At 32.2% G+C, this 17,673-nt stretch overlaps 1 protein-coding gene across 5 annotated transcripts in view; it reads right to left on the reverse strand.

The window, feature by feature from the left end:
- Window positions 1–17,673, reverse strand: part of FCHO2 (FCH domain only 2) — a 105,066-nt gene that overhangs the window by 34,734 nt on the left and 52,659 nt on the right. For all 5 annotated transcript variants that reach the window (XM_011372725.2, XM_023538131.1, XM_023538130.1 and 2 more), the window contains 5 exons: window positions 11,979–12,023; window positions 10,269–10,341; window positions 7,552–7,576; window positions 1,257–1,314; window positions 810–985 (listed from right to left, as the gene is read on the reverse strand). In XM_011372725.2, coding sequence (XP_011371027.1) covers window positions 810–985; window positions 1,257–1,314; window positions 7,552–7,576; window positions 10,269–10,341; window positions 11,979–12,023 — 377 coding nt within the window. The remainder of the gene's footprint in view (window positions 1–809; window positions 986–1,256; window positions 1,315–7,551; window positions 7,577–10,268; window positions 10,342–11,978; window positions 12,024–17,673) is intronic.

Raw genomic sequence — 17,673 nt, forward strand, 5'->3', positions numbered from 1 at the left:
AGAACAGATTTGATATCAATTATGATGAGCATGTACAGATATACTAAATGTCATTCTAAGATACATTTTTTAGAGTATGACATCAATGGAAAGATATATTATGATTTTTTTCTCCCTCAAAACTTTTTAAGTATGGCACCTTAGAATTGAGGAATTAATCATTATCACTAAGAATTTGTATCTTTGCCTTTTCTATGAAAAGTATGGGAAAACATGTTTTAGCAACCAGAAAAAAAATGCAAAGATATAATCTTTAAATTCATTTTTACAGAATTCCCTTTTTATACAGTTTATAAAATATGGACAAAAATTTTAAAATTAGATGAGGAAAAGATTAATACTGCCATTTTATGAACTATATAGATGTCTAAGCAATGTACTGTATACTTGAAACTAATTTAAATTTAACATTTTTTTTTTAATTAAAAAAAAAAAGGATCAATACTGCCAGTTCACAAAATTCTGCCTGATACACAGCACTATTTATAAAATATAACAACTGGCAAAAATAGTGGGTTTTCTACATTTTTGCTTACTTTGTAAAACACTTTCAAAAGGAAGCAAAACTAAGCCAAACTCATAAGTTCATCTGCCTGTAGTAAAAATTATCAACTATATAATATCTCAATAAATTTGAATAAAAATAAAATATTATAAATTAAACACTTCCTCATCTAACATACTTAACTATTTCTAAGTGATGTTTTAATTTTTATTATTCCTAAAATTAACCAGAGGCAGATAGATGAGGTACTAAAAAAAAAAAGCTTCTACATAAGGAGTACAAACTTATACATTTTAGTACTTACAGATACTGCTGGGGAGAGTGTTATATTTCCTATAGATACTTTTAATTCATCCAAAGAAGCCATTGTGTGATGTGAGTTATTTGGATGCATAGGTTTGATTTCTATCCGATACTTCTTTGGTTCTTCATCTTCAGAATCAGAATCACTAGATGAGTAGAAATGGTTCTCTTTGGTATGTGAGTATCAGTTAAAAAATTTAGTTTTCAAATCATCTTAATGCATAATCAGTTTTCACACATTTATAAAAAAGAACAAAAACCTTTAAGAGATGTACTTTAACAGAAATATAACTACATTATACTACATTATAATATTAACAAATACATGTCAAACGAATAGTCATATTTTATAATTAAAATTTTGAATATTCTTTATTAAATAATTGTTTTAACTGTCTACTTATATGCCAACACAATCCATAAGAATATCCAGATGATAAAAGGATATCATTTTGATTTGCTTCTGGTTTTATACTATAGCCTTCTTCATCTACATCGGGAATGTTCTATGGGAAGAAGAAAAAAAACTTTAATGATGGCTCCAACTACAAAAATATTAGAGATTAACAAAATAGCCTTGACTATTACTGAAGGGCTATATAATTTATCAAATATCAACGAGTTAATAAAATTATAACACTGTGGGGAAATTACATCTTTTAGTTAGTTTTAAATCATACTCCATCAGTCGGATGTCTGAAATAGAAAAGCACTGCAAAATGAAACAGAAGAAACACCGCAAAAACAGTATTTGGGTAGGAATGCCAGCAGTTCTGTGGATAACCAAATTTTCACCCAAATTTTCAAAGTAAAGAAATAAAAGCACAAGACTGTATGTGTCTAGGGAAGGGAGGTGGTAAAATCAGAGGATTGATAGCTTAAATAAATGGAAATATATATAAAAAATGCAGAACAACAACAAAAAAGGCTTCTAAAAAAATTAAAATTATACTAAAATACTACTATGTCTTACTTGATGAGACTGGCAAAAATTCAAAAGCTTTCAAATACCTTCTGGCGGCAAAGTTGTGGCAAAATGTACTTTAATACTTGCTAGTATAAATACAAAATACAGCAGTTCCTCAAATATGGTTGTTTTGTTATAATATTGATGAGATGCCATAGTAACTTAACTCTTGTTTATATCAATCAGCCTATGGTAAAATTGATTTCATTATACATAGTTTCACTTAAAGCTGCAAAACCTAGCAACAACATTGAGAAATTACTGTAGTACAATCTCTACAGAGAGAAATTTAACAATATCTAACAAAAATACATATATGTTTACTCTTCCACCCAGGAACTCCACTTCAAGGAATTTACCCCAAAGACACACCCCCAACAATTTAAAATATAGATACAACAAAGTTATTCATCAAAGATTATCTGTAATTCAAAATTATTGGAAAGTACCTAAATATCCAAGCATAGTTGAATAAAGTATATTACATATACAAAACAGTATTATGAAGCTATTTTAAAAAAGAGGAGAAGGGTTTCCATGACATGGAGTGACTTCTAGGAAATACTGCTAACTAAAAAAAAAGTACAAAAGAACATATATAGTATAAGTAAAAAAAAAATTTTTTTAAAACATAGATATCTACAAAGTTGGTTATCTACAAGGCAGGATGATGAAGTAGAAGGAATACAGGAGGGAGAGATACTTCTCTAAGTATGCTTTTGTAATTAAGTTAGAGAATATTCCTTTTAGAAAATATACACTTAGATATTTAGGTATAAAGGGCCATAATGTATATAATTTATGCTTGAATGGATCAGAAAAAAAATATTCACATACCTAAACACATGCACATATGTAGAGAGAACGCAAATGTTAAAATGAATGGTAGTAAAAAGTTACGGGTAGAGAAGTGTCCTTTGTACTACTTTAGTCTTGTACTTTTTGAAAGTTAGAAGGTATTTCCAAATAAAAAGTTTTTTAAATGAAATAAGACTATTAAGAAATGCCAGGGTATCAGTTGTAATTGGGCAGCCAATATCTTTCTACTGGTGAAGTTTGCCATTCTTCCTCCAATCACTTGCTCAGCAAGAGGAAAGGAATATAAAAGATTGCTAATCTGACAGTCTGGCACAGTGCAAGGTCAAGGAGAACTAAGAGCAGAATTTACATGGCTGCAGCTTCCAAACTGAGTTAACTGGAGCCAGCAGTGAGTCAATAGACCAGATTAAAGTCTAGAAGTAAAAAATCTAATACAGGGTGAATAGTAGATTCCATAGATAAAAACATGACCAGTGATATAGTTATGACTCTAGAAGTAGAGTACTTTGAGTTTTACATATTACTTGCTAATATGCAAGTAATACTTTTAAATACTTTAAACTTTGCCAAATGTGGATTCATTAGAAATCAGAATAAAAATTGTTTTCAAAATACTTTATTTTTATTCCCAGTACCCTAGAAATATACCAGATATTTCATTCCCTAGATATTCTACCTGAAATTTGCTGACGCTACTTTTAAATTTGTTTATAATATACTATATAGTATGATGTAGTAATTTAAAAAATAATACTGATTTGTTTTCTATAGGACTGGGTAAGCTGCTTTTGGATTAACTTCCTGCAGAATACAACTATAAACTCTGGTCAAAATATATAAACAACTCTATCAAGGTACTGGAGAGTGACCCAGAGCAACCATTTAAATAGCTATACAAAGTGATATGCTCAAAAACTGTAAGTCAAAATGGAATTCTAGAAAAGATTCAAATGAACTACAGGAAGGCAGGAAAAAAGAAAAAATGAAAATGAACAGAGGAACAAACAGAAAACAAAAAATAAAATGGCAGACTTAAGTCTTGACATGCCAATAATTAAATATAAACGGTCCAAATATAACAAAAGACAGAGATTGGCAGAATGGATTAAAAAAAATGACCTGACTATGTGCTATCTACAAGAAACTCATTACAAACATAACATAGGGGGGTTAAAAGTAAAAGGATGGGAAATGTATCATGCAAACATTAAGAAAAAATAAAAAAGGTTGAGAAGCTGTCTTACTATTAGGTAAAAAGAGACTTCAGAAGAAAATTACCATGGTCAGAGAGTAACATTACATGCATGTAAAAACCTGTACACAACTGTTCAAAGAAAATTATTTCTAATAGCCAAAATTGAAAAAAACTAAATTGTGCTACAATAGGTGAATGGTAAAACAAACTTTGGTATATCTATACCACAGAATACCATTCAGCAATAAAAAGGAATAAACTATTCAAGCACATATCAACCTGGATGAATCTCCAGAGAACTATGCTGTTTTTGAAAAAAGCCAATCTCAAAAGGTACATACGTTATAATTCCACTTAGATAACATTCTTGAAATGACAAAATTATAACAATGGAGAAAAGATTAATGGTTGCCAGAGGTTGATACGGTGGGGATGTAAGAGAAGTGGCTGTAAAAAGGCAATCAACATGAAAGATGCTTACGGTAAGGGAAATGTTTTGTTCTGACTGTGCTGGTGTCAAAATCCTAGTTACCTCCTGATTGCCACCAGGAGAAACAGGGTGAAAGGTACACAGGATTGCTTTGTACTATCTTTGCAACCTATTTATGTAAATTGATAATTCTTTCAAAATAAAGTTTGTTAGCTTGTTTTTAAATAAAAGCAATGATTCTCAGTGTACTAGGTTTTTAATGCTAGACCTATAGAAACTTGATATTAACAAAAACTAACACATTACCTATTTATACCTTGGTCCATTCAACCCATAATTTTTGTATTAGGGCCCTACACTGCTAGAGCAAAGCACTAAGGCAAAAGCAGTATGGAGAAGAAAAGAGCAGTTAAATTCACTTTAGAGGTATTTTGGTGGATAGTGCTAATGATTGGGAGAAAAAAAATCTTCGAATAGAGCTTCCAAGTTAATGGAATGTTTCTCAATGTCTCTGGAATGGAGAAACTAGCCAAAACCAAAAGAAAAGAGTAATTCACACTTCCTTGGTCAACTTTCAAAAGATGCAGTACCTCAAAATAATTTTTTAAATTACACAGACCTTTTTAAAAAAGAAACAAAATAAACAATTTCCTTACCAAGGTTGCCTATTGATGCTTTTTAAAGTAATTAGTGAGACTAGCCATAAATAAAGGGAAACAACAAAAAATGAAAGCCACCTTTTCCTGCTTATCACCATGGTAATCCTTCTCCCCAAAGGTAACCGCAAATGTCTTGCAGTTCATTCTTTTTTTAAAAAGAGAATACATATGCACTAGTGTTCTTCCCCTTATCTGAGGGAGGTATGTCCTGAGACCCCCAGTGGATGCATGATAGTTCTGAACACTACATATACATTTTTTTCCTATATATACATACATATGTATAATAAAAGTTTAGTTTATAAATTAGGCACAGTAAGAGATTAATAACAATAATAAAATAGATTATAACATAATAATGCAAAAAAAGTTATGTGAATGTGGCATTATTAAGTAAAATAAGGGTTACCTGAACACAAGCAGTGTGACATCCCGACAGTCAAATTGATAACCAAGATAGCTATTTAGTGACTAATGGACAGGCAACGTATAAAGCCTGGATACACTGGACAAAGGGATGATTCACATCCCAGGAAGGAGCAAGACAGCATGAGATTTCATCACACTAGTCAGAATGGCACACAATTTAAAACTTATGAAATGTTTGTTTCTGGAATTTTCCATTCTAACCACAGCTAAATGCAGGTAACTGAAACCGCAGAAAGCAAAATTGTGGATAAGGGGGCAGGGGGACTACTGTAGCCACACATTTATATTTTAAAAACAGCAATTACTTAAAAGATCATATTTGCTTTTATTTAGTAAGGTTTTTCCATGTCAGTAGACACAGAGCAATGTAATTCTATGTGAATATCTAACTGTTACTTCATCAAGTGAATGCTTAATAATTTATTTAACCAATACTATTTTGATGAATGCTTTAGTTTTTCCAGTTTTTTTCTAATATAAACAATGTTGAAATAAACATATCTCTACCTCTCTCTCCCTCCCCCTCTATATATACATGTATCTTGAAGCATATACAAGTTTATAAATATAGACATAACAGTAAACCACTAGCAGTAGGACTGCAGGATCAAAAAGAAGATGCATTTCTTATTTAGGGAGATACTGCCAAACTATCCACAAGACAGACTGTACCAATTAACATTTCGACCAACCGTATGAATGTAGCAAAACTTTGGCCAATATGATAGGTGAACATAGTAATTTCTAATTTGCCCCAGAATGAGACTACTATGTTTAACATTTGTTATGGTTATTCGCCCTTTTTTTTCCAAATGAAAATTGACTGTTTATTTTAATGCCCTTTTCCTACTGGAGTGCTTGCTTACCTTTTATATTGATTTGTATAAAAACTTTAGTAATTAGCCCCTTGTTACATGTCTTGCAAATACATTCTGTCAATTTATCTTTAGTTATTCAAATTCTTCTTTGGTGTATTTTTTCAAATTTTATAAGTTTTTCATTTCTACATAGATTTATCAATCATTTCTTATATGGCGTAAGAATTTTGTGTCCTCTTTAAAAGCCCTTTACTAATTACAGATATGTACTGGCTAAAGTCCAAAATTATTTAACACTGACCATTACAGAATAGTTTCAATGAGCTGAGAGAATTAAAAATATTTTAAGGGAGTTTATATAAAATAAAACATGAAGTATTAAAGGATTTTATACAATACTGCAATCATCAAATAAATGCTATACATAATTCAGAAATAAAATGCATGAGTACTAAAAGTAAATGCCAAATACATCTGCTTTTTCATTAATTAGTAAACCAAGGGTATCAAAACAGACAAGTGGTAAGATAAATGTCCTAACCCCCAAAACACTCTGATGATTCCTAGAGCTCATTAGAAGTCTATTTCATTATTTTCTCTACAAATTTAACCAATCATAGTTCTATTATTTTAAAGCTTAAGTATGAAACGAAAATACTAGTTTTAATTAATATAAAACACAATGCTTCACAAAATATCTAGGTCTTTATTTGATACACCATTATGCTGTGAAAAAAATCAAAATGTTTTTGGGCCAAAAGAAACAATAGTTATGAAAGCAAGAATAAAGCACAAAAGAGATGAATAGCTTAACTCTACTGCATTTATCAACTTGACTGGTATCTAATGAACAATTTGTGTGTCTACATACTACACCATTTGGTAAATCTACTCTCCCATTGTAACTACAGGGAGCTCCATTTTATGTTTTCTTTAATTATATATCATGAAATATATTTAAATAAAAAATAGAAACAAAATTTCTTTAAAACAAAAAGCACAGAAAAGACTAAACATGGTTGCTGTTATTTTTTCTAAAACAACAATCTCTTAAAACTTAAATACATAAGCAAAAATAGTACTATTTTAAAAGATCTAAGAGCATCACATTTTAAAATAAAGTACGCAGATTTGAGATTTGACATATTTCCCAAGAAATAGCAATTTACTATGGCACCACTCCAATTCTAAAAGTAAAATGTCCACTTTTCAAAGGTAGTTAGAAATACCTTCTATTTAATAGGAAAGCATCTGGCAATATAAACCCAAAAATAAATCTGTAAAATAATTTCAATAGTGAATTTACATTCATAGTTAGTATTTTTCTTGAAAAGATTTATATTAAACAACTCAACCGAAATATGCTGCTATTTCCTAATGGAAACAGCTCATTTAAATTGTTTATACCGAAGTAAAATCTACTTACCAGTGAATCTGCATCAGGGCATTCTCTAGTAAAACAAAAAAAATATAGAAATATTCGACTATTAGGACTATCTGATAATACTACTATATGAACGTGTTTACCTTGGTGTTTAAACATAACTTTTACTTAAATTTTATGAAAGTATTTAGAGAAATCTTATTATGCAATTTAAAATATACTGAATGATTTTAAAATTCAAAAGAAAGCATTCCTATACTTATAATACATGACAAAATAAAATACAAGTATTTTTAAAACTACGTTCAAAAGTACTTCTTTTCTATGAACATACACATGAATCATATTAAGGAAGCTGTAAGTCCTACAAAGATTTCTAGTGGCTTTTAATTCTTCAGGGAGAGAAAATATCTTTAAAAAATTCCTTCAAAGAAGAAAGCTCAGCTTAAAAAAAAAAAAAAGTCCATATTTATACTCATTGGTAAATAACATTTTAAAATAAAAATTTTAAAAACTTTTTAAGAAAAGTATTGTACTGAAGTTTTTAAAATACAGTACTTTCTATAAGTTAGTGTATATGAAAGTCAAAACCACTTTTCTCTATGTAAATTAGTTAGACTTCCAGCTGGAATAGTTTTCTAGTCTAATGTAATATGTAGTTCAGAACTGGTGTTTTATCACTTAACTGATAAATATGAATTTGGATATAAACTAGCAAAAACTATTACTGTAAATGTAAAACAAACATAAAGACCAACCTTCTCAATTAACTAGATTTCAAAATGTATTTCCAATGTTATAAAAAGGAATTAGGTTCCATCCCCTTAGCAAAATACTCCTTTCCTAAAGGCTCAAAAAGGACATTTGCAGAAGAGATGAAAACTATAGATATAAATCACTTTGCAACTGGTCTTAATTTGTTAACCAAATACCTCTTGGGTGGGGTGAAGAAACAGACACTGAAAACAGCAGAAATTCTGAGAAAGTCAGATGATAAGAACATAACTAGGTAGGAGACAAAAACACTGAAAGCACAAACTGTTCTCTTATATTGCAAACACCAAGTGCCCAAAATATTAAAACCCATTAGAGGCTGAATATACTAGAGAAGTAAGGATTTTCACAAATTTTCAGCCAATGTTACTGAGTCAACAAATCACTCAAGACTTAAATTAGTGTCTCTTCAGTATAAACGGGTTGAGTAATTACAGAAAGAAAGAATTCTTTCATTCCAGTTTGCCTCTAGTTAATCACAGCTCAATGATTCTCAGTCCCAGGTATATATCTGGAACCACAAAGGCTGCTTAAAACAAAACAAAAAACTGCTGGGGCCTCAAGACTCTAGTTTAATTGGTCTGAGATGGAGCCTGGCATAGATATATTTATTTTAATTTCCCTGGTAGTTCGAATGTGTAGCCAAGGTAGAAAACCTCACTTAGCTAATACTAGTTGAATTTCTTGTATGTTATGTATTCTTTGCACACTAATTTATTTTTTAAAAGAGGTAAACAGAATTTATACTCCATCCTCCATCTAAATATGACTAATTTAGATACTGAAAATATATTAGAGCTTTTTTCTCCCACGTTTAACATTTTCCACTTGTGTATACACATGGTGTCTGACTTACGATGGTTCAACTTAAAACACTCTTCAACCGATACTCTACAGTGTACACATGCTCCTTGATTTACGATGGGGTTATGCCCCAATACACCCATCGTAAGTTGAAAATGCATTTAATACATTTATCCTACCAAACATCATTGCTTAGCCTAGCCTACACCTTAAACATGCTCAGAATACTTACATCAGCCTAAAGTTGGAAAAGTATCTTGAGTTTTATCTAAAAAATAATTGCCTATCTCCTCTTCTCACCAAAAGGAGGAGACACAGATTGGGCATTTTGTAGACACGACAGGATACAAAAACACAATATCCAAAAAACACTAGCAATACAGTACACTGTAGAGTGTTGGCTATTTACCCTCAAGATCATTTGGCTGACTAGGAGCTGTGGCTGGGCTGCCAATGCCCATCATCACAAGAGTACTGCATACTGCTAGCCCGGAAAAAGACCAAAATTCAAAGTATGGTTTCTACTGAATGCATAATGCTTTTGCACCACCGTAAAGTTGAAAAACCATACACTGAACCATCGTTAAATGAAGGACCATCTGTACTGTATTGCCAGTGTTTTTTGGATATTGTGTTCTGAGCCCGTTTAAGGTAGGCTAGGCTAAGCTATGTTTGGTAGGTTAGGTGTAGTAAAAGTATTTTCAACTTATAATATTTTCAACTTATGATGGTTTTATCAGGTCATACCTCCATTGTAAATCAAATAGCATCTGTACATGTATAACTATGTGCCTAAATGCTTAGAGTTGTCTGAAAGGATTTTCATCAAATTGTTGACTATGAGTATTTTTTAGGCATTAAAACTTAGAAGAATTTTTAGTTTGCATTTTTAACTTTTCAAAATATGCATGTATCGTTTTATAAAATAAGAGTATCTTTAAAGTTTTAAAGCTTCAATTTTAAGACATTAAAGCTTTCATATCGAAATTTTAAAATAAGAAAAGTTAATACTTTTAACTAAAAGCAGGGGAGGTGGAAAATGAATTTAGAAAAGTTTGTATTTTTCACACCTCAGATATATATATACTTTGTTATTTCCAAGAGAATTTTTCCTCTTTAAATTCAAAATAAGTCTTAATATTTATAACAGAGAATATTTTGAGTATATTTAATATACTTACACAGATTCAGCATCCTTTTCCTTTTTAATTATTCCTGGCAAACCAAAAGTCTTCCTTTTCCTTGGTTTTATACCTTAAAACAAATGTATGTTGTTACAGAAACATAATTGTTCCTGATAAATATAAACATATCTTGACACAATTTGCTCGTAACTGTTGATACTATATTTGGATGAAAAGAAATAAAAGTATACTAAACTCTAATATTTAAATCAGAGTTATAGTCTTTTTAGACTTTTATGTTAACATAATATAGTCCATTATTCACCAAAAGGTTATAGAACATTCACTTGATCAATAAAATTCTCTTTTCTTCTGTCTTCTCCAAGTCACCTCAAGCAAAGTAAGCATTGGCAGATATCTTAAAACTGAAAAGAAAGTACATTATTCACTATATTAGATTTTGCTTTAAAGATCAAATCATGTTTCCTATGTAGAGGGTCATAAAATATAAATGTGTTATTATTTTTTTTAAACAAGATGACACAACAGATCCATTAATAGTATGACATGGAAAACTTGAGGCATTCTTTTGTCCATATATTATCTCTAATATAAAGTGTTATAAGTGGGTCCTACCATAACTTACACAGGAACAAATATCATCTTTGTTTTGCCTGATATAGTAGTTCTTCCTCTTCTTGCATGACAAATTATTTTTTAAAGGTCAGTCATGCTATTAATTGTTGATGGAATTCAGCTCTTAAAACTTAGCTGCTTACTCCTTGCGAACTAGAGTACACCTAAGCTAACTTCTCATCTTACAGATGAGAAAACTCAAGGTTATTATTATTATTTTTTTTAAGTCAGTGTTACACAACTAGTGAACACTACAGCCAGGATGAGAATCCAGATGTCTTAGAATAATGTACTTGCTTTCATGCAAAACGAACTCCCTAAACCATACATTTGCATGTCACATTATAATATTTTAAAAATCAAATACACTTTTATTCTCACAGAATAGGTATTTATTTTCTACATTTTACAATAAAGAAAGTTGAAGTAGAGAATGTAAATCATTATTGTTGTCGGTTAAACAGCTAGTTAACTATAAGTCTAGGCCCCAGAGCTCCTGACTGCTCCAATAATAACTTTATACACAACAGCAAACCATTTCTTTAAATTCTGACGCAAGTCTAGGAAAAATAGAAATTTGCTTTCAAATTATTTCTAGTAGCTCACAAAGTGAGATATGTAAAATATGATAAAAACGGCAGGCATCTCTTGGGTTTCACACTATGAAAAACATCAATTTAAACAGAAAGGGTGTAGACCTTTTCTCCAACTCAAATCATCACCCATTCTGAATGACAGTAACATTAACATTAATGCATAACCACATTAATTACTGAAATGTTACCTACTATAGAATAAGCATTATACATTAATATGCAGTAATGAGTTTCATATTTACGACATCAGAATAGTTAACGATGGGTGTCAATGGGGAAAACAATCTCAATGTATATTTGAAAACAAATGTTATATTTAATCTTTTAAAATATATATTCTAATACACATAATCCTTTGAGCTGACCTATTATTTATTTATTAAGTAAACATAAATAGCTGCAGGCCTTCAAACTACACTGATTTTTTACAACATTCCACAGACATACTGACACCAATGGATAGAGGCCGCTTTTTATCTATTCAATAAACAGAAGATATTAGCTAGTTGCCACACATTACAACTAGTCAACTTACCTTCAACTGCACTAGCAGGGTCACATTCTTCAAATTCAATGAGGCCTAAAAAAAATGTACATATGTGTGTGTGTGTGTGTACGTACATATACATATATGTACACATATATGTACACACACATGTACATATATATACATATATGTACACACACACACACACAAAACTGCTGGTTAAAACAAAGCTGGTAGAAAACAATCAGATCAAATCCCATTTACAATAAAGTTGACCCTTGAACAATATGGGTTTGAACAACACAGGTCCACTTATGTGAGGTTTTTCTTTTTCAATAAATACCTGTACTATTTTTGATCCATGGTTGGGAGTGTATGGGTGCAGAGGGCCAATTGTATGCATTGATCTACACCATTTTATATAGGGGACTTGAGCATCCATGGATTTTGGATCTGTGGGGAGTGGTCCTGGAGCCAATCCCCTTTGGATACTGAGGGACAACTTAAGTTTTGGGAGAGTCAAAAGTTATATGCAGATTTTCGACTGTGTAAGGGTCAGCATCTCAAACCTCCACATTGTTTTAAGGGTCAACTGTATATATTTTTAAATGTTCTGAAATGTGATCCGGTGTTATCTGATCATGTTAATTAGAATATTGGTAATAACTTTATAAATCAAATAATCCTAACAATGAAAAAAATTAAGACCTACCTATTATGATCACAACTTAATGAAAACCCTTTATATACGATATGATACCACAGAACTGGAGACAGAGATCTAATGTAGTTTCTGCTTTCAAGTAGCTTGCAGTATAGTTGAGAGAAAACAGGCATGGTAAGAAGAAGTTGAATTTCTGGTTATGCTCATAGGAAAGACAAGAGGACCAAGATCATAAAAACTACTAGAATGTAAGCTTGGGACCTTGAATGTCTCATTCACCACTGTGAACTGGCAAATAATAGGTCTTATATATATTTGCTGAACAAATTAATTCATTACATAATAAGAGGTGATAAGATTACAACACAGATCTAACTGTATATATAGTAGATCAAGGAATCTGAACTGCAGTTCACAGACACTAGGAAGAGTCTTCATATAAGAAGGTGATACACACACACAAAGCAAAGTGGTCTCATAGGAAAATTAATTTAGCACTTCTATGAGGGATAGATTGCAGAGGGAAAAGCTGATAAAATAGAAATTGGAAAACAAAACAGCCCTGAAATGACAGGTCTGCTGAGACTAGCCACAAAATATGGTATATTTCAAAAAAAAAAGTAAAATACCATATTACTTAGGTAGTAAGTAGTAAAAGCGTAAGTTACTATTCTACTTAAATATCCTCAAAGCCAAATATCAGACTAAAAAATTATCTTCCATTAAATTATCATTTTAGCTGTTTTATAATATATACACTTATACAAGTCTAGCACTGTTGTGAAATAATTTTTAATGGTAATTGGTACAACCTGCTATATTGAGAAATTTAAAAAGAGCTTGATGTAAAAAGCACATAATAGAGGATTTCATTTCTGGTTCTTCTGAGACATTAAGCTTAACTCTAATTGTGCAAATTCATGATCAGAGTTCTCACTGATCATTTCATTATGAAAGAAAACCACTGATTAATAAGATTTCTCTACAACCAGGAGTATCTACAAATATTGGCTATAAGAGCTTTCTTGCCCCTAATCTAAGATTTACTTCTTCAGTTCCGGTTTCTATTAAAATAGAGTAGATTAACATTTAGTGATAAGCAGAACAGTCATAAAATGAGTTGATAAACAAAGCCCTAATGAATTAATTGGCAATACCTTCCATACTAAGGCATTCTTATGATATGAACTTTGTTATGTCAGAATACGACCCAATTAAAAATTTAAGGGTTTCAAGTTCACTATGCATATCTGGAAGCTAAGAATTCATTAAATGAAAGGGTAACGAGCTTATTCTTAAAATCCTTTAGAGACCTAAGTTATCAGTTAACAAAGAGATGAGAACTGAAAGAGTAATAAAGGCAAAGAATTTCTGTATGTGTATCTGATAATTAGCAACTTTTTACTTGGCGTAAAATTTAAGAAGGACAAAAAATCTCTATCTAAATGACCAAAAGCTTATTATGAATTTTGAGCTTCATCATTCACTAATAAAGCTTGAGAAAATATAACCATCTGTCAAATAAATCTGAATTTACCAAAAAAAAAAAAAAAATTTAAAAAAATGACAATCAGAAATGTGGTTAATCAAAACTTCTCCTAAGGATTCTGGGAAACATGGTGGAGTGAGAGACGTCCTCAGATCTCTCCCCTTGAAACAACAATAAGCTAAACATCTAAAACTCAACAAAAAACAACCAAACCACACACCAGCACGTCTGAGCATGGGATCTGCGCGCAAGAGCTACCACAGGTCAGAACCCCGGGTGTCAGGTGGTGGACTGGGAGAAATAAAAAAGCTGCCTCTCACAGCCAGAGCTCCCCAAAGGAGGAGGGGGTAGAGGAAAAGGAGCTGTGACTTCCCTGAACAACCTTGCCTGGAGGTGCTGTGAGTTCCACGCAGCCAGTGGCTGGGCCCAGTCATCAGGGCAGAAAGCAGATAAGTGGGACAGGACCACAGAGAAACAGTTGATTTTTACCCGCCCAGTTCTGCAATTGAGGCTGAGCCACAACCCCCAACTCCTAACCCAAAGGGCCCTTCCCCCCATACCTTCCAAGACCGACCACCACAGAGCCTCAGGGGAATCTGAGCAAAAACTGCTGAGACTGTTGCTGACACTGGCAGGGACTGAAACTGAGGGTAACGAGCATGATTAAATATCTATCAAAAATAACAAGGCATTTTTAAGGCTTTATATAAAGCAGGGATCCAAGAGGCTTAGATGCCACCTACTGGAAATCAAAAGTAAAGCACCTTCTTTGAAGCAGGCTAAAGAGAGACCTTTACATAATAAATTTTCTTTCTGGAAAAACAGCAGAATACGCTTCCATTAATGCCCAGGTGGAGAAATAGTCCATTAAACACCATGAACAACCAAGGTGACAAGGCATCTCAGAAAGAAAGAGGAAAATCTCCAGAAAATAAGCTTACGGACATAGAAATATGTGACTTAAATGACAGAGAATCCAAGATGGTCCTTCTGAAAAAACTCAGTAAGATCTGAAACAAGTCATATCAACAATTTCAGGAATTGAAAAAACAACTAGATGAGCAGAGCAAGGAGACTGAAACCCTCAAAAATAACCAAAAAGAACTTCTGGAGATGAAGAACACACTGCAAGAATTGAAAAATGAAAGAGCAAGCTTGGGAAATAGAGTCGACCAGATGGAGGAAAGGATCAGTGATATCAAAAAAAGAAATCTAGAAATAAATCAGAAGGAAGAAGAGAGAAAGTAAAGAATGAAAAATAATGAAAGAGAAATACAAGAACTAGCTGATACCATTAGGAGAGGAAACATAAGAATGTTATCAGAGGCGAGAAAAAGGAGCAGGAACTAGAAAGCGTTTTTGAACAAATAGTGGACGAGAATTTCCCAAATCTAAGGAATGAGCTGGAGCTTAGAATTCAAGAAGTCAAAAGAACACTCAATTATCTCAACCCAAAAAGGCCTTCACCAAGACACACTGTATTAAAATATCAAAAATCAACAACAAAGATAGAATTCTCAGGGCAGCCAGGGAGAAGAAAATGGTAACTTATAAAGGAAAACCCATTAGATTATCATCGGACTTCTCAGCACAAACTTTACATGCCAGAAAGGAATGGAATCAAATATTTAAACTATTAAGTGAAAGGAACTACCAGCCTAGAATAATGTATCCAGCTAATAAGCTTTCCTTTAGATATGAAGGAGAAATTAAGAACTTTCCAGACATACAAAAATTGAGGGAATTCGCTATGAGGCCTGCACTACAGGAAATACTGAAAGGGGTCAGCTCACCTAAAACAAAATGGGGAAAAAAAAAAAAACATAATTAGGAGTAAAGTGACTATCAGGCAAATAGAAGCAGAGGAGTGCAATCCTTACTAAGAAAAGGGCATTATAAGCTTAAATAATAAGAACAGAATTGCTAGAGCAAGACAGCATGAACGTTCAGCATACCTAGCGACAAAATGAGATAACAATGACTGAAAAGAGGAGGATTCAAACATCCAAATTCACAAAGGGGAATGGAAATAAAGCATGCACAGAAGAAAATGGACGAATGTATATATATAACTATCCTTTTCATATTTGTTATGGTAACCACACACAGAAGATTCAGAACTGAAGTATATAACATAAAACATGAAGAACCAGAGGGAAAACCCACCAAAGCCAACCAAAATAAAGAAGACAGAAACACAAGGACAAGGAAGCAATGGAAACACCGAGCTACCAGAAAGCAAAAGATAAAAAGGCTATAAGAAGAGCTCATATTTCAATAATCACCCTAAATGCAAATGGACTGAACTCACCAATAAAAAGGCACAGAGTTGCAGAATGGATCAAAAAACAAAACCCAACCATATGCTGCCTCCAGGAGACATATCTCAGCTCCAAAGAAAAATACAGACTCAAAGTGAAAGGGTGGAAAATGATATTTCAAGCAAATGGCGTTCAGAGAAAAGCAAGAGTAGTGGTACTAATATCAGACGAAACAGACTTCAAAATAAAAAAGGTAAAGAAAGATACTGAGGGACACTTCATAATGATAAAGGGAATCATGCGGCAAGAAGACATAACACTTATTAATATCTATGCTCCAAATCAGGGAGCCCCGAAATATGTAAAGCAATTACTAACAGAACTAAAGTGAGAAACAGACCAAAACACTATCGTAGTAGGGGACCTAAATACCCCACTGTCAGATATGGACAGATCATCCAAACAGAAAATCAATAAGGAAATAACATCCTTAAATGACATATCAGACCAACTGGACTTAATGGACATATACGGAGCCTTCCATCCCAAAAGAGCTGCTTATACAGTCTTCTCTAGTGCACATGGAACATTCTCAAGAATTGATCACATATTGGGACACAGAGATAGCCTCAACAAATATAAGAGGGTTGAAATCATACCAACCATATTCTCTGATCATAATGATTTGAAACTAGAGATCAACTGCAAAAAGAAATCAGGAAGAACCACAAATACATAGAGATTAAACAACATGCTACTGAAGAATAACTGGGTCAGGGAAGAAATAACAAGAGAGATCAAGAGATATACAGAAATGAATGATAATGATAGTACAACATATCAAAACTTTTGGGACATGGCAAAAGTGGTCATAAGAAGAAAGTTCATATCATTATAAGCCTAACTCCAAAAACAAGAACAAGCCCAAATAAACAACCTAACACTCCATCTGAAAAAACTAAAAAAGGAAGAACAAATGAAGCCTAAAGTCAGCTGAAGAAAGGAATAATCAAAATTAGAGCAGAAATAAATGAAATTGAAAACAAAAAACAATCGAAAAAATAAATGCAACGAAGAGCTGGTTCTTTGAGAAGATTAATAAAACTGACAAACTCCTGGCTAGATTAACTAAAGAAAAAAGAGAAAGGACAGATAAACAAAATCAGGGATGAAAGAGAGGAAATTACGACACACATCGCAGAAATACAAAGGATCATACAAGAATACTATGAAAAAGTGTTTAAAACCTAATTTAATAACCTAGAAGAAATGGACCAGTGCTTAGAAAAATACAATCTTCCTAGACTGAATCAAGAAGATCTGGAAAAT

This window comes from Pteropus vampyrus, unplaced genomic scaffold, assembly GCF_000151845.1.
Source record: "Pteropus vampyrus isolate Shadow unplaced genomic scaffold, Pvam_2.0 Scaffold213, whole genome shotgun sequence".
In the NCBI taxonomy this organism is placed as follows: domain Eukaryota; kingdom Metazoa; phylum Chordata; class Mammalia; order Chiroptera; family Pteropodidae; genus Pteropus; species Pteropus vampyrus.